Below are 23,499 nucleotides of genomic sequence, written 5' to 3'. Positions count from 1 at the left end.
CAAGAGAAATATTTGAATTACAAAACAACAGCCGCTGACTAACAGAGGAGGAGGAGAGGAGAGTGTGATGGAGGGAAGGGAAGGGAGGAGACGAGAGGATGGAGGTGCAGAGGACGAGGAATGGAGGAGAGAAGAGGGAAGGAGGAGGCGTAGAGAAGGAAGAAAACTGAAAATGAGGAGAAGGATTGATTGATTGAAGGAGGAGGAAATCTCAGAGGGCTGAATTGATTTCAGAACTATTCAGAGGAGAGAAGAGAAGAAGGAGGGATGAGGCGTATAAAATAGGGAGACGGAAGGGAGGCGAAGGAGGAAAATTGGAGGAGGTTTCATTTATGGGAGGAAGAGAAGCTGAGGGAGAAAAAAAGATTGCATGAGGTGAGGCAGAGAAGGATTAGAAGCGAGGAGGAGGAAAAGAGGAAGATGAGGAGGTGGTGAAGGATGGGAGGTTGAAGGGGTGAGATAAGGAGGAGGAAGATGAGCGAAAAGGAGAGAAGGGACAGAGAAAGCATACAAGGGGGAGAGGAAAGGAGGAGGTGATGGAGGATGAGATGAGAAAAGGGACAAGGGGTGAGGAGGAGGACAAAAAGTGAAGAAATATGAGGTAAATGAATAAAGTATGAGAGCAAGGTAAGGGAGGAGAAGGAGGAGGAAGATGTGACGGACGGAGGACAGATAGGAGGCTAAGTAAGGAAGGAAAGGAGGAGGTGAAGGAAGAGGAATGGAGGAAAGTCGAGCGAGGCTGCAGAGCAACACACTCTCTCTCTGCAGCTCACTCTTTATAATTAGAACTGTGTGTGTTGCAGCGCCGCAGCCGATTGGCCGAGCTGTTGGCAAGGGGCGGAGGGAGGGAGGATGGGTTGCTGCGCTGTGATTGGCTGGCCCAAGGCCCAGGGGCAGATGGGAGATTTGAGTGCAGTGCTTCACTCCTCTTCTTCTACTCCTCGCTTTCCTTTCCTCTCATCTCCTGCCTTTCAGTCTTCTTCTCCTTTTTCTCCTTCCATCTTTCTGTCCTCTTCATTTTCTCCTCCTCTTTTTTATCCCTTTCTTCTCCTCGTTTTTTGTTCTCTCCTTCTGTCTATATCAACTCTTCTCCTTTTACTTTCTCTCTTCTCCTTTACCTCCTTGTTTACATTCCTCCTTCCTTCTGTCTTGCTCTTTTTTTTGCATCTTCAACTCTCCACCTCTTTCTTCTGTCGTTTTCTTATCTTCTTCTACTCTTTTTTCTTTTACTCATTCCATCTTCCCCACAGCTCTTTTCTCCGTCTCCTTGTTTTGTCCTCCTCCTTTCTGTTGTTCCCTCGTTTTCTTCTTTTTTCAACTCTCCTTTTTCATTTCTTTTGTTTCTGTCCTCATATATTCTGCCTTTCTCTCCTCCTCTCATTCTTTACTTCCATCTTTCCTTTCCTCTCCTTCATTATCTCATCTTCTCTTCCCTCCTTCCTCCCAATTATCCTGCGCCTTCCTTTCCTCCTCCCTTCTCTTTCCTCCTTTTCTTGCCCTTTTTTCTTTGTATCTGTCTTCCTCTCCACTTCTTCTTAGACTTTTTTCTTTCACACTTCTTTTCTTGATTCTCTTCTTTCCTCGCATCCTTTCATCATGTCTCTCACTTTTTCTTTGTCACCTCTTGTCTCTTTTCTCTTCTTTGACTCTTGCTGTCCAACTTTCTTTGCATCATTCCTCCTCGTTTTCTCTCCTGTTCTTTCTCTCTTTTCCTCCTGCAATTTCCCGATTACGACCATCAGTTCGACACTTCAGTGTTTTTTGTTTTTTTTACATGCATCGCTTTATATCGTTGTGAGGACACTCAGTAACACCTGAACCCCTAAAACAGGCTCAAGATGTTCTTAAAATGTGAATGCAACACGTGTTCACATGCAAAACTAAAATTTGTCCCCTCAACATAGGAAAACACACTGGTCACCATGATTTAAATGGTAAAATGATAAATGGTCTGTATTTATATAGCGCTTTACTATACCTGTAAGATGGCGGAAGCTGCCATGCAAGGCGCTAACCACGACCCCATCAGGAGCAATTAGGGGTTAGGTGTCTTGCTCAGGGACACCTCGATATGAGCACGACGGGCCGAGGATCGAACCGGCAACCCTCCGGTTAAAAGACGGCCACTCTACCCACTGAGCCATGCCGCCCCAATTTAGACCAAGTGCTGCAGCTACATTTGCTAAACAACAAGAAGACTAATAAAAATCATTCAAAATAGTTTATCTATCAGAAAAATAAGGACTTTACACAATAAACATTAAACTTGAATCCTATTTCAATACGAAAGAATATTGCTTATTTGGCAGTACTGGTAGCAGTACTAACTTTGATAATACACTTCCTGACTGAAGAGAAAAATCACCCCCTGGATTTAACAAAGCGAATAGGTAGGAGCCTTCCATTAGATAATTACTGCAGTGATGGATACTTTCAGCTGCAACAACTTCAACCCTAGCTGATGCAGTGAGGATCCTCTTATTTCTTTAACAACCATGTTGGAGACATATCCTGTGGTCATGGAAAGGATCTTAATCTGTCTCAGAAGGGTCAAATTATTGATCATCAAGCAAAGAAAACAACTGGGATTTATGAAATTGCTGAAATCGGAGTAACGTCCAACACATTATTAAAACCTAGAAGGATAGTGGTGAACTATCATCTTTGAGGAACAAATGTGATCTGATGAGTCCAGATTTACCCTGTTCCAAAGGAGGCATCAGGGTAAGAAGAGAGGCAGATGAAATGATGCACTCATCATGTCTAGCGCCTACCAGCCTGTGGGGGTTAGAGTTATGATCTGGGGTTGGTCAGGTTCAGCAACGTTATGTTCCCAAAGAATGAGGTCAGCTGACTACCTGAATATACTGAATGACCAGGTTTTTCCTTTAGTGGAATATTTGTTCCCTGATGGCACGGGCATATTCCAAGATGACGATGCCAGGATTCATGGGGCTCACATTGTGAATGAGTGGATCAGGGAGCAGGAGATGTCATTTTCACACATGGATTGGCCTCCACAGAGTCCAGGCGTCAGCCTCGTTGAGAATCTTTGGGATGTGCAGGAGAAGACTTTGGGTAGCGGTCCGATTCTCCCATTATCAATATAAGATCTTGGTGAAAAATTAATGCATCTCTGGACAGAAATAAATGCTGCGACATTGCATAAGCTTATCGAAATGATGCCATGGTGAATAAATGTCCTACTCAAAGCTAAAGGCAGTCCAACAAAATATTAGAGTGTGCGACTTTTGTGACAAGTGACTTTTATGATAATCAACTTTAAACTTTATATTTTTTCTATCTAAAGCCATCAATCTCCTGCTCTGCCAGCTGTCACACACTGAAACTCTGAACACATTTTAATTAAAGCGATCACAAAGTATTGATCACAGATGCTCGTTAAACAGCATTGAACACACAGTAACAGTGGGAGCCGCTGCTCCTGTAGTTTCACATGTGGAGGATGACGTCGGTTACTCCTCGCTGTTGGATTGATGTGAGGAGGTTGTGTTGTCTGTCATGAGGCTTTATGTTCAGTCTGAGAGAAGGAGGAGGACTCTGTTACCGCAGAGGAAACATAAAGAGACGTCTGTTCCTCTGCTCGTCCTCCTTCACTCTGCAGGAAAACTCTGAATGAGCGATGAGGCCGGAAAATTCTATTCATCCAATCAGAGGCTGTGAGGCTTTAATGAAACGCAGTAATTACACCCATAAATCAGCGAGCTGCAGGAGAGTTTGGAGATGTAGGAAAAGTCCTTCTGCAGCAGCTTGTTTTACCTTTTCTTTTGGCTTCTCCTTTGTCTTTTCTTCATCAAGGTCTGACTGTTTAAGAGCAGAAACAATTATCTTAAATTCTTGGTACATTGACGTCAGCAGCTGAGAAGCTGTTAGTTCTATTTTTTGTGGCTTTATATTAGAACTTTTTTCATTCGTGCCTGATTTCTGCTCCGAGTTTAATTTGCTGTTTGCACAACCCCAGCTTGTCTCAGTACACTTCATTTCCACATGTCGAATTTGATCCTTAGCTTTAACATTTAATTGCTTTTGTTGCTGTAGATGCAAGTCAAGCACTTTCTATACAGGTGTACTTCACTATAATGTTGATGTTTTGTGATACATTTGAGGAAACTATGATTTGTTTTTATGGAACGGTTCAAGAATCTGCAAGGACTACAACAGTCAACTAAAAATTTTCGTTGGTGCACCTGTATTTGACATTCAGCAGGACTGTCTGTGTGTGTCTCTACGTGCCCCATCATAGTAGATAAGATCGCTTAGTTTCAAGTTGGGTGAATCTGACATTAAACTATCGTATTTCACTCAATTCAGTATCATTTTGGTCCCTTAGCTGCCTGAGCTGCTGTGGAGACTAGAGGCTTCCCTTTGCACAGCCACCTAACCCTGTTTACTGGTGCATGTGAGGCATTTAGGTAAACCTCTTTGAATAGTAGTTTCAGAAAACAGCCTGGGCTGCACTCTCCCACTGTAAACTAGTCAAGTCTCTGCATGTTTGTTGGCCATGCTGCCCCACCTACCAATATTCAACCTGTGGGAAACACTGATATATGATCAAACAGCCACCAATAGCCTAAAGCATTGCCAGTAGTGGGACCAAAACATCGCTGGGAACAGAGCTTTTGCTGACGTTCTCAACTGAAGTGGTAAAACAGCAAAATGTTTCCCCTCTCCGCAATGTTTCAGTGCAAGAAAACGGCAAACCAAAGCATGAGGAGTCAGAAATGCAAAGAAAGGGTAGTATAGCCAAAGAGGAGGTACATTTTACTAACTTTTGAGTCCAAGCCCAAGATTATCCTCAGGAAAAAAGAATCGATTTAATGTGCAAAACATTTATCTACACTTTCATTCTCGATTACAATCATGTAAATAATTTGTTAGGAAATTACCGATGTGTATGGAAACTTGCAAAAATGGGAACACTTAATATTTATTATGTGCTGGGAAAAACATCTGAGTGTCCCTAAACACAACTAATACAGTGTAAAAAAAATTGCTCCATAAGCAGATTTTCAGCATATAAAGTCATTATGGTGACAGGATGATTCATTTAGAGGCATGTTAATCTTAGTAAAGAACTTATATATTTGCTTTGTTTTAGCTCTATTTTTGGTCTCCACCAGCTCCTCAGGGAAATATAAGACCCTTTAGCTGATAAGTGCATCACTATGATCATCAGCTTGCCTTTGTTTGTGTCTCTCTGCAGTTTGCTGCTGTGTGGAGGCTTTGTACAGATTTTCACAAACAGCAGCTGCCAGAAACACTGGCAATGAAATGTGTCAAAACTCAAAATTTCGAGTGTCTCAGAATGGATGCTTTGGACAATGCCTTTTTATCGTGCTTTTGTGCCCAAAACGGTGTACATATTTTATCCCTTGTGGCCCATTTTTGTGTCCATGTATGTTTGGTTGAGTATCACTTTGATAAAATCTGCCTTTTTAATGGAGAACTGGAAAAATCATAACTTACAGATGAGAGACCGGAGTCATGACTGCAATATTTAGGATTCAGGAATAGTAACTCTCAACATTCATGCTCATTTTGTACCCAGAATTGGCATGAATGTTAAGAGATTAATACACCAACCTTTCTACCACTCTACATGACGTGTAGTCCCCTTTTTAGAATCAAAAACCCTTGAATTGAGCTGCATTTAATTCCATTCTCTCCGTTCTTTTCCCCCACCGTTAGCTGCTCTTTGTCTTTCTCTTTTCTTACTCGACACTGAATCACAGCGGTGGATGCTGACCTAGTGTTCTGACGTTAGCTTTGTAAGAAGCTGCAGATTTTCCACTTGGTTCTGTTGGTTTTGGGTCGGACTCTTAATGTCCTCCAGCTGGGACGATTCCACCTCCGCGGCTCATTTAGGAGCTGCGTTTATGAGCCACCATGAAGAATAGTCAATGATCCTCCTGTAAGAGTGTTGTTGATGTCATTTACCGAGCAGCAGCTGTAATGCTTCATTACGCTGTTAGTCAGAAATCCCACTGGAAATACAAGTGCGACCACCGTGCCGCATAAACCAGCAGAAGAAAGTGGAGAAATCCAAAAAGCAAATACTGTCTGTCCAACAGGGCTTCAACTGATCATTATTTTAATCGTCAGTTGATCTACTGGTCATCATCCCAGTTAACAGATCAAGCAATAGGTCTATAAATTTGCATCAAACCCCCAAATTCAATTTCTGAAACTGAAGAATGTATATACTTTTAGCTGAAAATACAAATTCACTTATAAAAATACTGAATTTCAAAAAAATATTTGACAATTGCGTAGTCGATAAATTATCTGATTGCACAAAAATGTTCACTGCAGGCATTAAAGAATCACTGTTTTGTAACATTTGGGAGTCTGGAACTGTGAACATTTTGGTAATTGTTTTTTATTAGTCAGGCAATAAAATGGTTGTTACTGAATTATTTTTACAATCAACTAATTGATTAGCCTCTCTGTGGTGTGTGGAAGCCAGCGTCTACATTTTCTTTACATATAAAACGAGTTGCTCATCAGTCAAAATTAAGTAAATTGTTGGCCTCTCATAAACTACAACCACCTCTTCTTTTTTAATGCAGCCACATACATTATATGTACATTGAAACATGGATTCTTTTAAATATCGCCCTTAAATGTCCTACTCCAGGTGACAAGAAGTTTTGGAACCAGGAAACGTATCAAACGTTTGAAAGGCATTGTGTATTAAGTGTCTTGCCTTTTTATAGATAACATAGAGGACTTTTTGTTTGTGAATGTAATGGTAGACGTGTCTACTGCAGCTGATGCCATTAACCACAGTGCTGCAATGTTTCCATAAGAAAATTTAAAGTTCTAAATAGAAGAATGTAGGTGACTGCAGAAAATTAACTAATCCTTACTGCTCTAATCTTCAGAAAATGTTGACTACTTCAAGAAAATAAAGAAGAAATGGTTAAACACTGGAGTTGAAAGTAGAATGAGCAGATGTTTTATCCATCTGTTGACCCGTGTCTGCCTTCCGTTTCAGGATCTGTCCGGCTCCATCGATGACTTGCCCACCGGCACCGAAGCGGCGGTGAGTTCAGGGGCGTCGGGCTCAGGCAGCACTCAGGGCGACCAGGGGACTCCAGCCCGTTCGCCTTTCTCACCCCACGTCTCACCTCGGCTCCTCCCACCAGCTCGCACCGGGCCTTCTCCCTCCCCCTCTCCATCGCCCGCTGGGTCCAGCAGCCAATCACGATCGGGACCATTGTCCCCCGCCACTAGTGGACCAGGTGTGACTCCAAATCTTCTGGATAGTCAGTACATTAGAATGTGGACCTGCCAGCATAGTATGAATGCTCACTCTGTCCTTCTGTCTGATTTAGGCTCTCAGTTGACCCCTCAGATGTCTGGTCCTGGATCAGATGTTGGTCCTCATTCCTCCCAGTCTGCCATGACTCAGGACAGAGGTACGACTCACCAGCATAAAGCCCCTTTCAGACATGCATTTCTTTCAGTTATTCTAGCAGCTTCTGAAAGGTCAAACCTGGTAACATTTGACTTTCAGCAAAGTACAAATCTTAGCTGCACGGCGTCACATCAACAGATATTAATGGATGCACAAGCGGATGCACTTTGAGCTGTGTGAAGCAATCTAGGGAAGGCTTCTTCTGCATCTCAGCACCAATGTTGCTTTATAAATTTTACAGACAGAAAATACATTTCCATAGAGATTCAACTTTACATAAAGAAAGCTCAGATTAATTAGACTCATCAGCAATGTATGGAACTTGTGTGTTTTTTTTCACAAAACATTATCAACAACTGAAGATTTGTTTCCAGCTGTTTGTAGGAGTCTTTACTCTGAATTTATTAAACTACAGCACCAGACAGGAGCTGGATAAATATGAGCATCTCCAAAGAAAGGCAGTTACTTCCGTTTACAAAAATGGAACAATAGCAGTAATTTTAGCAGCTGCTAATAATTTTAAATTACCTCAACATCAAGACAGGATAGATCAGGATCTAATGGCAAGTTAAACTGTGCAGTCTTATTTACGCTCATTGATGATGCTAATGTTTATCAAGTATAATGTCCTCTGTTAGCATGCTAAACACAGACTCCGGTCGAAGCTGTTTTTCAGGTATTTGGTCGGAAGTCAAAGTGTGGACCTCATAAGAAGTCAGAGGATCACTGATGTTATTTCAGTCCATTCTGCAGGGACCATAAATATGTAACCTAATTTACTTTCTCCTTTCTTGGTTTGTGTTTCCTTCAGGTTTCCCTCCCTCCATGCAGCGCAGCACCGCGGGGTCCCAGTTTGGCCCCCAGCAGTCTGCACCACCTATGGCTCCTCACCCAGCACCAGGGGGTCCCATGCACCACAGCTCCTACCAGCAGGGCAGCCACTCCTTTGGCCAGTATGGACCCCCAGGTATGAACGGGTGCAACTCGAAAACGGTTTTTGCATGTTTACCCTCTGCAGGAAAATAATATTTACTTCCGTCTGCTGTCTCCTCTGTCTTCGCTATGTCTCCGTCTCATGTCTTGCCTCATGCTCCTCAGGTAATTACCCTCGCCCCCCCCACTATGGCGGGGCCCCCAGTGCCAATTACAGTGGACCCGGCCCAGGCTCTGGCCTGGCCAACAGCCTGGGATTAAACGCCAGCAGCCCCATGCACGGTCAGGGCCCCTCCACCCCGGCAGGTCGTGGCCCTGGGCCTGGTGCCGGGGGACGGCCTTACCACACTGGAGGGAACACCATGGCCCCCACCTCCCCCGGCATGCCGCAGCCTGCCGGACAGGGCATGGGACCTCCAGGGCCCAACACCAGCTGCAAACCACCTGAGATTGGCCCCAATGCTGGACCAAGTGCCAACTCCTCGTCCACGACTGCCACCCAGAGCAGGTGAGTCCTGACAGAGGCAGGTGCTGGAAACTCCTGGACACATCTTGAAAATCTTAACAATTTCAAGAAGATTTAGATAGCAGTGGACACCAGCTTGTTTTAGTATGAGACGCGTAGGTCATTAACCCAAATATGGCTTCAATGTCCAGACAGTGACAAAAAAATGTCACTACTATATCCAATTGTCTTTTGGAAGTGTGTGAGTTAAAATTTCAGGCAGGCAGACATCAACTGAGTCAGTGAGAAGAAACACTAAACTATTTTTACATGCAGTGGCTAACACTGGAAAAAGTGCTCCTCTCAAAACAAGAAGAAAAGCTTATAGGAACTTTTACCTTGAAATAAGTAAAAAAAATCTGCCAATAGAACAAGTGAAAATGGTTTGGTAAGATTTCTTTAAAAAAAGATATGATATTTAGAATATTGAGATCTTAAAATTAGCTGGGGAAACTTATTTTAAGCTATATTTTAGGTGTCAAGCTTTGGTGTCTTAAAATAAGCCAGACATGCAAAAAAAGAAGAAGCAGTTTTTCACTAAAAAATATATATTTTTTGCTTTCATGTAACCTCCTAATTTGAGATGTATGAAACTTATTTTGAGTTTTCTTGTACAATACAACTCAAAACAAGGTAATTTCAAGATTGTTTGACAGATATTTAAGATGCATTGTCTTAAAACAAGTCCCTCCATCTTGTTGAAATATCACTTAAGTGAATTTATCTTAAATCAAGTAGGATAAGACATTTTGACTAAAAATAAGACAAACTTTGTAAGATTTTGACTTTTTGCAGTGAATGCAGCACAGCAAAATGAATGAAATTAAATAAACATGGTCAACTGTGACATTTATGTTTAAAATGCTCCAGACTGCTTGGGACAACTTGAGTGACATTTTCATTAGAAGTAGCTCTTTTCAAAGTAGTTCTTGGTCCCACAGCTGCATCGACTACGTGGAAACTAGAGGCTTCTCTGTGCACAGCAGCGATACGACCAAATCATGTACTGGTGCCGTCATTGCTACCACTTGGAAAAGTTAGTCTGGAGCAACAAATGTCTTTTTTGTACCTCAATACTTCAGGAATTTGTGCTAAGGAAATGTAAAGATTAAGCAAAATTGTAGCTTCACTGTTAAACAAAACAGTGCGAATTCAGAACTATAAAGAAATTCCAGCTATAGAAAGGGGTTCAAAATAAAGTTCTGTTTCACTCTTTTCAAAGCCCTTCATGTGTTACCATGAGCCAATTCTTTGTATTTTCTTCCTCACAGAACATTTCCCAAAATATTTAAACTGGATTTTCTCCAAAACAGAGCAAAAGAGCATCAGTTGGTTTGTGTTTGATGTGTTTGGAGGTTAAACTGATGAAAGTCGACTGTGTGTTGCCTCTCAACCTCCACCATCCCACCATGTTTCCAGGCCTCCCTTCGCTCGCTCGCCCGTCTACCACAACCAGTCCTGGCTCGGGGGTCGACCCGCCCTCTCTCCTACCCTTCACCCCTCCCACCCTCCTCACCCTCAGCACCATCATCCTCCTCTTCCTCACCCTCCTCACCACTCCCAACAGGGTGCCAATGCTCAGACTCAGCCCACCGTGCAGACCCCCCCTGAGCATTATGGGTAGGTTTGGTGTCGGAGCCTGACAGATACAGAAACGCTTCGTCTGTCTTCTTGCTGCTCTTGCACAAATGTGGTTTATTCTACAATAAAACACAAAATGTAGATATAAGCTCTATACCTGATGAAGCTGTGTGATGAGTATTTGTCAGGCTCTGCGTACACACAGAGGTTACGGGGTGTATTACTAACCGAACCTCCTGTCCATTGACGGACTGCTCGGCTTCAGAGAGGCTGCTGCTGCTGATATGTCTTTTTGTTTACAGCTGGAACTAACCATGATGTCATATTTCCGTCATGTCTTGTATTGTTTGAGCTTCCACTGGAGCTCTTAATAATATTCCGTTGTGTCCTCTTCTTCTGCATCAGTTTATAGCATTGACCAGAGACTTATACCTATCTGCTGTTCATCTGACCATCCACTCTCCAAACAGTGACAAAAAGACATGTTTCACATTTTCCTTTCACCATTTGATAAAATTAGGAAAAACGCTGTGCTGCCTTTGGATTAAATCCTCACTGATGTCATTATGAGGTTTGTAGCTTTCAGCCACACACTTGTGTGTTGGTGCACACTGTTGTCATATCGACAGTCATTACTTTTAGCCTGCAAACAGGAAGTACAAACAAACACTGATCTGATAAAATTTCAATGTACTATTTGACAGACTCCAAACAACATGAGTCAACAGGATACTTTATACAGACATCCAGTAGAGGATGTTAAGCTCTGTACACATGAAAAAAACCTTGCATCCTACTGAAAATCAACAATTTAATTTAGGGCATTAGGCAGATATGTCAATTACTGACCGAGTATTCACACTAACTTAACAGTAAATTGTGAAACAAAGTAACGCAGTGCATTTTGCAAATAAGCATACAGGTGTAGAGGTCCTATTACAGCATACTGGAGAGTTTCATCCAGATGACCTCGTCTGCCACTGAGCTCTGATCTTGAAACCATTCAGGTCTTTCTTTTTATCTGTTTCCTGCTCAGATCCTGGATGCTGATGCTTTATTCCTTACCTTCTTCCTCTGCATAACCTCCTGCATGTGAGCTGCCACCTCATTTGCTGAGTGACATCTCACAGATAATCAAAACACTTTGTTCTGTTGTGATTTCCAGGCAGGGCGGCTACCCGGGCATGACGCCGATGAGTGGAATGGGCCCTGGAGGCCCTGGAGGCCCTGGAGGTCCTGGAGGTCCTGGAGGTCCTTTTAGCCAGCAGCCAGGCAGTAACTCTGGCAGGATGACGCCACAGGGACCCCCCTACAACGCCCCATCATCAGGTAGGATCATAGAACATCTGTCAAAAATGATCCAGAAGCTTTGTCCACCATTTAAAAGTGAATCTGCTGCCTTTACCTTTCAGGGCCTATGATGATGTCAGCAGAAGGGATGGGTCCTCACGGAGATGTCAAGCAAAGAGTTGAGCTCAGTAAAGAGGGAGTTGGCGCTGCCACCGAACCACCCAAACCCAAGGTTTGTTTGTCTTTTGGCTCTGTTAACCAGTCACAGTGGCTGTTTGCTCTGCCAGCGTCTCTCGGTGCCGGCTTTGCTCTCCTGGCATGTTCTAACAGATGCATGCGTGCTGAGCCTGATGCAGGGAATACACCTTCACAGCTCTGATAATGGTTTCTGAATGACAGTGTCATGTTAACAATTTACATGTTATAAACCGCAAAGTACATTTATATTTCGCAGTTTGATAATGATGATAGTCAGGAAGGATAACTCCACTGAGATTTTAGATGAATATGTAGAAACATTCTGATATACATGTGATGAGTTGATTTAAAATCCATCGGTCTGCTTACTTTCTGCTTAAAGGAGTCTGGATCATACAAGGTAGTCCAGTTTGTTGCTAAAATAATCAAACCAAACTTCTTTTATATCCGAACAAAAATGAGTGTAAGAGGAATGCTAACTGGTGAGAAAAGATCTTCTCAAAAGTTTAACTTATAACTTGCAAACAAATAGTTTGTTCTTTTTCACTGATCTGAAGCCTTACTGTTAGGTTGGTGGTTATGAAGCTGCTGTCTCTTCTCTCGTCTTTCTGTTTGCAAAAAGTCAGGCAGCTATCTTGTTTGTTTATTTTCAGGTGTGCCTTCCCAAAGGCTAATGGGTTTTTAAGTGACAGTGGGGTATTTACAGCCAGCTGTTGTCAGCTCTTTACATCTGGTGTCTTCTCTCCTGCTCTCTGTGCTCACAAATGCTGCATTTCAATATAGCTAAATCCCAATGAAGTTCACATTTTGATATCTTTCTGTTTTCTGTTGTCAGACAATAGAATGAGAACAAAACAGTGACTGAAACATGGCACATTAAAGCTACATGTCAAGCAGCAGTCACTTCTAAGCTGCTGCTCTGCACTGCTAAAAACCAGATTTAAAAACCACAATGTCACTGACAAAGTAATCATGCTCACAAGTTAAAGACAGCATTTTGATGTAAAGTGATCACTCAGAGAGAAAGTTAGAAGTGACAGAGGAGGATCTTTCTCATTTCTTTACTTAGCAAGCAATCTCTGTCCACCACATCTGGGACACTGAACTGTCGCTCAGAAACTCATTAGACAGTGGGAATGCACCCTTGAAAACACCCTACCCATATGAGAGGCTTGTATCAGAAGTGCAAACAGGAAGTCAGGTGACACAAACGAGAGGGCAGGTGGTGCAACCACAAAGCTGACAGTAAAGGTTAAAGTCTGATCAGTGAGATTGAAAAAGAGAAAACTATAAACAAATGTCAAAGAAAATCCAATAATTTGTTTGCAAGTTATAAGTTCATCATTTCAGATGATGCTTTATTACTTCAGTGAGTTTTTTTTCACTCTTCATTCTTATTTTTGTTTGATATTTTCCAGTGTTGTGTGATTATATTGACACAAACTGTCGTTAAGCAGTCAGTATCGAGAAGTATTTTCCCCAAAAGACAAGAAAGCAAGGCTGGATGAGCAAACTGAGGCTCCAGGTTCAACGTCAACTAGTTGTTTTCATTAACTGATTGTCGGAAACTCGTGAATTTTGAGGTCCTGTTACAAAATCTAGCTTTAATAACCTTTATTATAAATTAAATCTTTAATATTGCACCCATACCGCACATTCATAATTATGCATAAGCTGGAGGACGATAAGAGCACAGAGTTTTTGGGCTGGGGATGGCTAACAGGTTCAAAAGAGAAACAAATGGAGACTCTGAGAATCAGAAAGCAGCATCTGTCAGGGTTTGTAAACAAGCTGCAGAAGAAACGTGTGATTCAGAATGACATGTCAGCTTTTCAGTGCAGTCTGTTTGTTCCAGGTTCCACAAAGACGCTGATTCCCTCGTGCTTTTACTGCGTCTGGTTGCTCTTCATTGTAGCTGACAGTATTGATCAGATTGTTTCCAGCAGCTCGGTGTTTGTTACACCTGTCATTATTTCATCTGGCTTTGGCTGGTTTGGAAGTGTTACAGAAAACCCAAAATAACCGGTTGCTGCCAACACGAGCCAGAGTTCCTCCAACGCAGCTTCTCTTCAGGTTTTTTCTTCTCCGTCTGCTTGTTTCTTCTTGTTTTCCGTCTTGTTTAGCTCGCACTCCGCTCAGCAGCTGGAGAGTTTTGAAAGCTCCGACTTCTCCTCCTCGCTGCTCTCTTCTGACTCGCCTCTCCTCATTATCTAATAGCGAAGAGTCGACCTTGATCACAGCCGGCGCAGATCTGTTCCTGGCGGTCGGGGGTTACGAGAGACGGCTCGTCTTTGCCTCCGCTTTGACTCTGGTTCGGTTGATGAGAAGTGGCTGCTTTGTGTCTGCAGTTTGTCGAGGAGTTACAGCAGCTCGGCGTCAAGTTTCTCCAGAGTGCGGAGACGCTGCTGCTGCTAATTTTTGCCACTTTTTTGTTTTGTACGGAAACAGTTTGCTCACGGTTTGACACTCCATAAGTTCGGCGGTTGTTTTTTTCATCTCAACTGTCAGAGAATTTCAAAATAGATGTGAGACAACAGGAAATGTAAAATCTTTAAAGACTCAGTGGGATGTTAAAATTCACAACGATTCCGCTTGTTTTCTTTGAGGCGCAGGGGAAGACCTGACTGTTTATTTGTCTTTTGATCAGCATAAAATGTCACTACTAAAGTGAAGTTAAAACTCATGAATATTGATTAATATTGAAGTGTTTGTTGAGTCTGTGGCAGTTCTCTTCTCTGACATTTATTTATTTATATATTTGTGTCGGATTGTGGAATATTTTTAAGCCTTTTAAGGAACGTTTGTTGGCTATGGCGGCCCTCAAGGACAAAAAAAAACATTCAATAGGTAAAACACATTCAAAAAAGAATAGAATGGTTTCCTATCAGGCCCACTCTTGAGATGAATGGTCTTATCTCAGTAAATTCTTTCATTATTTGGCTTGACGTTTTTAAAAATCTAATAAAAAAGGAATAATCAGAGGCAAAATGCAATTACCCAAAAGACGCATGTCATCTAACTTGTTTTTTGTGAAACCTCTTTCATCTGATCATTTTATTTGGTATTGATTGATTTTGTTTTTATTTTAATTGTGCTGTCTGTCACGTAAAAATTTCTAAATTGTGCTTTCACTCTTGTATGAGCCCATCGTAATTGTGAAATTCTTGATATTTCGCTTTTAAAAACCTGTTTTACAGCTTATGCCTGACATCCAGTGTGCAAAATACACAGTGGAAAGCAAGGGATCTGTCCTTTTGTAGGTTAATTCTGCTACATGATCAGCGAAAAGCAACAGCAGACTGTTAAACTTTGTATGCAGTTTAGAACTTACCTTAAATTTCCTTAAAATAAGATAGTTGCAGAAAACACCCTAAGACGTCTCCTTAAAATATTCCATTAGATATTTAAGGGTGCTTCCATATCTTGGCCCTGTACTTAAGAAATCCAAAAAGACCTTTCCAACCAATGTAAGGAGGAAAACTGAAGTTACCTTGGAGTCTATTTTAACTGCAATAAAACTGAGTTTATGGCGATAAATGAAGAAAATGAATGCACCACTCCTCTGTTGCAGTTTCCTCTTACGGCCATTGTTTGCTGTTTTCTTAAGGATCAAATTGGTTTATCAGTGTAATACTTGTGCAGGAATCAATAAGAAAAGCATCTCCTCCTGAATGATTTGGTTTTATTGTCTTTTCTTTTGCTGTTTTTCATTATCTAAGCTCTATCTTTGTTAGGTGATAGCAGGTGAGATGACAACAGGTATCACAAGTGCAAGCAAGCAGTCTCCATGGAAACTGTAGGATTTTGTCACTGTAGAATCTCTTTCGATGCACTAAATGCCTTAAGGTTAACTAAGGAAACTCCCATAAGTAAATCTCTCAGCTGTGGAACAATTAAGGTGTCACACTTAAGGAGAAACTCAAGGCGTTTTTGTGTTAGCAGAGCTAGAGCATCCCACGAGTCCAGCCTTTGTTGCATCTCTTTTCACTCGTTCTTGCTGTTGCTGTCTAATGAAAGGAAACGGCAGCCGGCAGCTTGTTGTTAACCAGCTGCCATCAGACATCTGCTGTCAGCTGACCTCCACACACATTAACCTGACTGTCCATCTGCTCGATGCTAAACGCTAACGCCGCTGTCTGCAGCAGGTTTCCCTCCTGAGCTTTTCTGAATGTTGTGGTGTGAAACTTCAAACCTGAAGAAGAAACCTTTCCCTCTTCTGCCTCTGCGTGTGTGTGAATGATGTCTGTGTGTGTGTGTTTTGTATCACAGGACAGCTACAGCTCTCAGTGTGTGTCCCAGCCCCCCACCCCCTGCCCTATGTCCCCCAGCTCAGCTAGTCTGTCCTCCTGTCACGGGGAGGACAGTGATAGCATTAGCAGCCCCGCCTGGCTCAGGACTCCGACCAGCCCCGTAAGTGCCCCTAGCACAACTCTTGTTCATGTATTTTCAGGGCTCTACAGTGTTCTTGATGATCTTTGGCTCTGATCCTCTGAAGTCTCTACACTGTAGAGTCCTGCTTCCTGCTGCTGCTGATGAAAACCTTGTAATTCCAGATCCTGCATTAGCTTTTTGGGCCCTTTTCAGACATGTTCTACCTAATGAATAGACTAACCTATCCAAAGCCATTTTGTTAGCGTTTCGCACAACTCATTACTTCATTTAGGAATCTGTACTGTGCGCACAAAGATGCTCAATAAAGACTGCAGAACCACCATTTTTCTGTCAATTAATCCATCGATTATTTGAGTGATTGGTGCTAAACTTAACAATTAAATTTCCTCCGAAAAAGCCAATTTGCCTGCTTTAAGTTTATTTATTTTTACTGTCTGTATGTCATGGTGTAAGTGCCCCACAATATGGAAAAGAAGCTATTTTAAATATTAAAGTGCACAACTGTAGCGTTAAACTGAAAATCCTTAAACTCCATCAGGGCGAACAAAACAAGGGCTTATGATTAAACTCAGTAGTGCAAGTCCAAAAGAAATCCAAATTTCTATCAAACCCTGCCACTGAGTGAAAAAGTTCAATCTGTATATTGCACAAAGTCCAATGAGGATATTTTTACAGCAAATCCTTTTCTCCTTATTGTGGAATTGTTCTCTGGCAGCTTAGATTTCTATGAAAATATCACCGGGGTCCATGGGATATATCTTACGTACATTTTTTTTTTTTTAATGGACTTGCTCTGTTGGTCAGGCATGTGGGTTCTGTAAAGCGTCTTGAGACAATTTGACTGTAATTGGCGCTATATAAATAAAATTGAATTGAATTTAAAAAAGCTAATATTTTTTATGTTCATTATGATCATGTCTTTACAAATTCCATCCTTATTTATTATGGAAACAATCAGTTATTTCAAAAAATGACTGGATATCACTAAAATGTCAACTAAATAACCATCTGATTTTTGTCAGACATCACAGTTATGAAGTCAGGATTTTAGCAGCATATTAGAAGTGACTGCTGGTCAACATGCAGTCTTAATGAGTCACATGTCAGTCACTCCTTCATACTTGTTCCGTTGTCTGATAACAGGAACAGAGAAATATCTAAATGAGAACGACTTTACTGGGAATTAGACTGAATTAACACAGTATATGTGAGCACAGAGAGCAGGAGAGAAGTAAACAGATGTAAAGTGCCTCTCCGTCGAATAGCTATTGAAACTCTATCATTTTTATGTTCCATGATCATCTGAAGTACTTCAGTGCTTTAGAAGCTTTGGGTCTATGAAAACTTTCACATCTAACAAACTGGGCTGTGGCCATTATTGTCTAAAATGGTAGCGCTAACTGCAGCTGACCAGTGACTGGAGCCAAAATCAACCGTAGACGTAACTCTACAATTCTGCAGTCCTACATCAGAGAAACATTTACTACAATGAAGTAAAACAAAAACACGCAAGGATTTATCGATTAGTTATCCCCGATTAAATGATCCCTATCTAGATAGGCAAATAATAAATTGATCAGTTTGAGGAATTTTAGAATTAAAAGAAAAGTCTCGGTTTTTGGCTTATTTAATTTGAATATTTTCTAGTTTCCATATCCATCTGTGCCTCTAAACTGAATCTTTTGGGGTTGTGAACAAAATGAGACATTCAAGGATGTTAACGTGAACTTTGGGAAACACTGACTGACATTTTTGGACTTTTTATAAACCAAACAGCAAATCGATTGATAAAGAAAAGGATCGACAGATGAACTGACAATGAAAATAATCGTTAGTTACAGCCTGAGCCTTTGTTGATATCGTTTTTCAGGTTTTTGTGCAATTCACTGAGCTGCCAGTGAATCTCTTTGGAGTTGGTTGGTGGTCCAGCCATGGATATGGGGGACCTGCAGCTTTATTCAGACATTAGAGGACATCCATTGTGATGTTTGAGACTGATCTCAGACTAATTCAGAGGCATTTTTATCAAATATTTTTGCCACACTATATCTACAACACTAACTACTCTCTGACTGTTAAATGTTCAGTATTTCAGAGAACATGTTAACACTTGAAATCGGGGGCTTGCAGATTAAACGCTGTGATGTCTCTTGTGTAAGCATCAAACCAAAATACTCTTGTCAGATTAGCAGAAGAGGGGCATGTCTGAAAGGGCTGTTAAAACCCTGCAGGTGATGTTGACGTCCACCTGATCACGATCTCCTGTTTTACCGCTTTTCCGCAATGTGACTTTTTGAACATGCAATGTTTTCATTAGACAAAGCAGCAATGTGCCTCCATCTGACGTACAGGACTGTGCTAAAGTGCTGGCACTTTGTCACCACTTCACTCAGAACACCTGCACACAGTTTTTTATCTTTTGGGGAGGACGGTTGTTCAGCATCTTGGAAAACTTGACACAGTTCTTCTGAGGATTCAGTCTTTCTCAGTCGTTGGTCTTTTCATTTGATCCAGACTGACTCCGTGACGTTGGAATCAGGACTCTGTGGGGTTCAAATCTGCTGCAGGACTCTTCGTTCTTCTCGTAGATGAAGATTTATGACTGAATGTTTGTCCTGCAGAATGAATGAATGAGAATCTAGACATCAAAAGTGCCTGAAACTTTTGCACAGTCCTGTATATTTTATGTGTCTGACAGCTGTTTATGTTTTGCCTTTGAATTCTAACGAGACTTTCTCATTAATCAGTGACTAAAAGTTTTTTTTTTTAATCTAAAAAATCTACAGTTTCTGCTGGATGTTAAGAGATAATTAAGGTGTACATGCAATTAGCGTTATCAAAGTTGAACCAACCTTCGTGAAATATGTCAAGAACCTTTTATTGTGAAAGGAAAGGTTTGACATCGCCCTCATCAGGCCTCCCTTAGAAATGTTCAGACCTCATTTTGTTTTCTCGTCTACAAAAGAATTCTAAATTAAACTCATGTAAATTTTACGTTCAAATCCACTTAGTTTGAATGTTATGGTTGTAGAAGCTCAGCTGGAGGAGGTTGTTCTGCAGCAGAACAAACGTTAGATTCCATCGGTGTTCAAGCAGAAGATCAGGGAGGTTTATCTGGGTCACATGATTCATTAGAGAAACAAAATTTGATTAATAACAAGGGCTCCAGCTAATAACTAGTTTTGATCATTTCTCAGGTAATGGATCCCTTGTTTTGTCAGAAAACAGTAGATGCCAGCAGTGATTTCCCACAAAAGTGGTGTATTCAGATTTGACACTTAAAAGCATTCGGTTTACTGCCAGATGTAACAAACACAAGCAGTAGATCATCTCATTTAAGAAGCAAGAAACTTGACCAACAGCTATTACTTGAAACTCAGCACTGTAGCTCTAAAACCAAAGAGTCGGACATTTTGAAATGTTGTGAGAAGTCTTTAAAGTCTTGAAACTTATGTCACTGTTTTAATGAGAAAGTCTCTCCAGCTGTGAAGGCGTTGCGCTCAGACACAGGATGAACCATGTGGTCATTTCTCTGCTGGTGTTTTCGGTGTCGGCTGTCTGCCACAGTGTTGCCCAACCTGTAGGACGTCTGCTGGCTGTGTTTTGTCTCTGATCTACTTCCACGCAGTTATCGGTCTGGATTGGGCGATAAATCAACGATTCATGAAATGTTTACATCTCGTTCTTTAATAGAAGCTGCTGTCTCTTTTTTAACAGAATTTTATAACTTTATGATAAAACTAATATTCTAATTATCTAGACTTATCCACCTGTCTTGAGGGAATTAAACAATCAACGCTGGCAGCAGTCAAACTAGAGCATCATTTTAACAAGCTTGACTGAGCTGAGGCTGACTCTCACCTTGTCGTTTCCATGAATCTCAGGATAGAGGCCCTTACAGATAGAATACACATGTTAAAACATAATACAGCAGATCTAAACAAACCGGAATAAACCTTTAAATAATAAAGCCCTTTTAAAATACTGAATACCTAACTTTTGCTTCATTAAGCCGGCAAAGTGATGGCTTTGTGTTGTTCGCGACGTTAGTGTTCCTTGCATCTTTACCCAGACAAGACTATCACGGAAAGAGTCAAGATTTGCACAGTATTTGGTGAGACTAAGCAGTACACATGCCATTAAGCTGTCTTCTTATCTCTGAATACTTTTGTGCCTTTCAGCAAATAATACAAACAACTCCTCTTTGCGCTCGCTGCGTCTAAATGATGTCTGTTTAATGGTCACTTCTGGACTGTCTTCAGTACTTGGTCATCTCATGCAAGCTTAAAAATCTTTCAGAATGATTTCATGCTGAATGTGATACAGAAATGTCACCTGAGCGTAACAGACGTGAGGGCTGCAGATCTGTAAAGGGGTTGTTTTTGCCGACTTCCAGCAGTTTAACATCTTCCCTTGGTGTAGTGATGTGGAAGTAGACTGTAGAGTAGCATGGCTCCTCTGTAGAGGGCCGGCGTTACAAAGGTTGGGTAGCGCTGATGTTTTGTGTCATTTGTGTCTTTGTGATGTAACAGCGTTGCTACAATGCATGTGAAATTCATGAAAACTGATTTACAGACTTCAGTTGCACCTTTATGGAGCACTACGCATTTCCTTTAAAAATCATGTCATGCTGCCAATTTATAAAATATCTGACATGACACGTCTGCTAATCACTGATCAGTATGTTCAAGGTAAAGCAAATTATCTTGGTTTGTTACTTGTTTATATTCTAGCTTGAAAATTAAATTAAATAACATTAATTGAACATCTCTTCCTTAACCAGTAATGGATTTTTTAATCAAAAGTTACAGTTTGTAAACGTAAATGACTTTAACCTTTGTAAATTAGTGTTTTTATTTTATAGTAGAGCATCATTTAGATCAGGCGGAGTCAGTAAATCTCATCAGTAGGTCTTTAATGCTAAATGTCTGACCATCCTCTTAAAGTCTTATGTTTATTCCATAAAATTTAAGGCTGAAAATGTCTTTTCAAAGTCTGACTTTTAATTATGAAAGTGTATAAAATGTGGATAAACACTAGATTTCAGCTCTGTTAAAATCCTTGAAATGATAAATCAGGAAAAAAATCAGCAAATTATAGTCAGTGGAACACAGTTAAAACCTTTAAATATTTTGACAAATTTAGATATGGCTTATACACCTGATAGTCATCTACAGAAACATATTATTTTACACATTTTAAGAATCTCATCTAGCTCTAATTTTTAGTGTTGAAAATTACCTTCAACATATCAATTTTAAAAAGGCACACTAAATTGTAAAAAAAAAAAAAAAAAAAATCTTGAGGTGTTTACCAGAATTACTAAAGAACAGCAAATGTTCCTGTGCTGATATTTCTCTAGGAAGATGGTTTTAGTTTCTGTCTGTGATTATAGAACAGCGACTGAACTTCACCTCTTTCTTTACATTTTTACCTTTTAAGCTGCTTAGTGGTCCTTTAAAGTGCAACTAATCTGAAAAATCCCTCAGCTAATGTGGTGGGAAATGACCATCAGCCCCTAGTCTGTGGTGGATTTTGATGTTAGTGTAGCCAAACAAGCTCCATTCAAAGGTTCCCTCTGAGACCGTCTGTTTAATCTATGTTGGCTGTGACAAGGTGGTGATTGGTTTTATTGTGCGTTTCATCTCTGCTTTGAGATCTAAACTTGAAGCTGATGGTTGTCTTCGTGTCTCGGTCTCTCCAGAAGCCCAGCGTGGCCACCATGACCAACGAGAAGATCACCCGGCTGTATGAGATGGGCTCCGAGCCGGAGAGGAGGCTGTGGGTGGACCGCTACCTGTCCTTCATGGAGGAGAGGGGGACGCCCGTCCCAAACCTGCCTGCGGTCGGAAAGAAGCCGCTGGACCTCTGCAGACTGTACCTGGCTGTTCGAGAGATCGGAGGACTGGCCATGGTGAGACATCACTGACACTCCTCTTTCTGTGTTCTATTTCTTTTCATCCTCTTTACTTTCTTCTTCTTGCAGTGTTAATTTAAGCACCTAAGTTTGTCTTGTCTATTGTAATCAGCATGTGTCCTCATGTACTGAATACAGTGTAGATTCAGCTTCATATGAGCAGCTTAAAGATAGCCGTAATATTAGTGATTTGTTATCAGTTATTGTTGAATTTAGCCCATCAATCTGTTTTCTTCTTCCTCTTCTCAGGTCAACAAGAATAAGAAGTGGAGGGAGCTGTCATCCCTGTTGAACGTGGGGACGTCCAGCAGCTCTGCCAGCTCTCTGAAGAAGCAGTACATCCAGTACCTGTTTGCCTACGAGTGCAAAGTGGAGCGAGGGGAGGAACCTCCACCTGAAGCCATGGGGCCTGCCGGAGAAAGCAAGAAACCTCCGTCCCTCCAGGCCAAGATTCAGCCACCCTCCCCAGGTACGAAATAACTTGTTATATTTTAACCACCAGAAGACCATTCCAGCCTGGAGACCGGGTCTTCTCACAATAAACTGTAAGAAACCTGTGAGGTTTTGGCAAGTGTTCTTCCTTCTGTTTCCAACTGATAAAAATCCCACAAGGACTAAAATTAAAGAGAGATGAAGCCTGTAATGTTGCAGTTGGACTGTGTGAAACGAGTGTTATTGATGCCAGATTGCTGCTGGAAGGGATCCCTTCTCACACACACATACACACACTCATCTGATTATGTAACAGAGATGCAGAGTGAGCTGTCAGGCGGGGAGGAGAGTGTGAATTTAAACATCAGTGACCTCAATCTGACCTAATTTCCCACGATGCCGCTCTGTAATTCCTCACATGCACTGCAGAGTGAGCACAACTCGTGGCATTTATTATTATCCTTTTGAAAATTCCTTTTGTGTCTTCGCTAGACGTGTACACCAGTGCCGCAGTATTAATAACCTTTATTCACATGGCAGTGTCAAAACAGACCTACATGGTGTGTACAAAGAAAAACAAAAACTCTAAAACAATTCCCCCTCTATCTAAAAACTATGCATCAAATCATAGGACAGAGGGGAAGAAAACTGGATATACAACCCTGTAAAAATAAGATAGATAGATAGATAGATAATTAATGCTGAGGGAAATTCAGTGGGGAAAAGCAATACAATTTCAACACATTTACATGCACAAACAATAGTATAAATTGAAAAATATAAACAGCATAATGCTCCATGTTCCCTAAT

General features: G+C 41.2%; 1 protein-coding gene across 1 annotated transcript in view; it reads left to right on the top strand.

Annotated features, from left to right (window-relative positions):
- arid1b (AT rich interactive domain 1B (SWI1-like)) overlaps positions 1–23,499 on the top strand; it is a 62,340-nt gene that overhangs the window by 27,975 nt on the left and 10,866 nt on the right. The window contains 9 exon segments of the mRNA XM_051960605.1: positions 7,019–7,265; positions 7,359–7,442; positions 8,253–8,408; positions 8,540–8,882; positions 11,626–11,789; positions 11,873–11,982; positions 16,218–16,358; positions 22,045–22,254; positions 22,507–22,726. Coding sequence (XP_051816565.1) covers positions 7,019–7,265; positions 7,359–7,442; positions 8,253–8,408; positions 8,540–8,882; positions 11,626–11,789; positions 11,873–11,982; positions 16,218–16,358; positions 22,045–22,254; positions 22,507–22,726 — 1,675 coding nt within the window.

The sequence above is a fragment of the Acanthochromis polyacanthus genome, chromosome 16 (assembly GCF_021347895.1).
Source record: "Acanthochromis polyacanthus isolate Apoly-LR-REF ecotype Palm Island chromosome 16, KAUST_Apoly_ChrSc, whole genome shotgun sequence".
In the NCBI taxonomy this organism is placed as follows: Eukaryota; Metazoa; Chordata; class Actinopteri; family Pomacentridae; genus Acanthochromis; species Acanthochromis polyacanthus.
The sequence above is the reverse complement of the archived record's forward strand: the minus strand, read 5'-3'. Positions and strand labels throughout refer to the sequence as shown.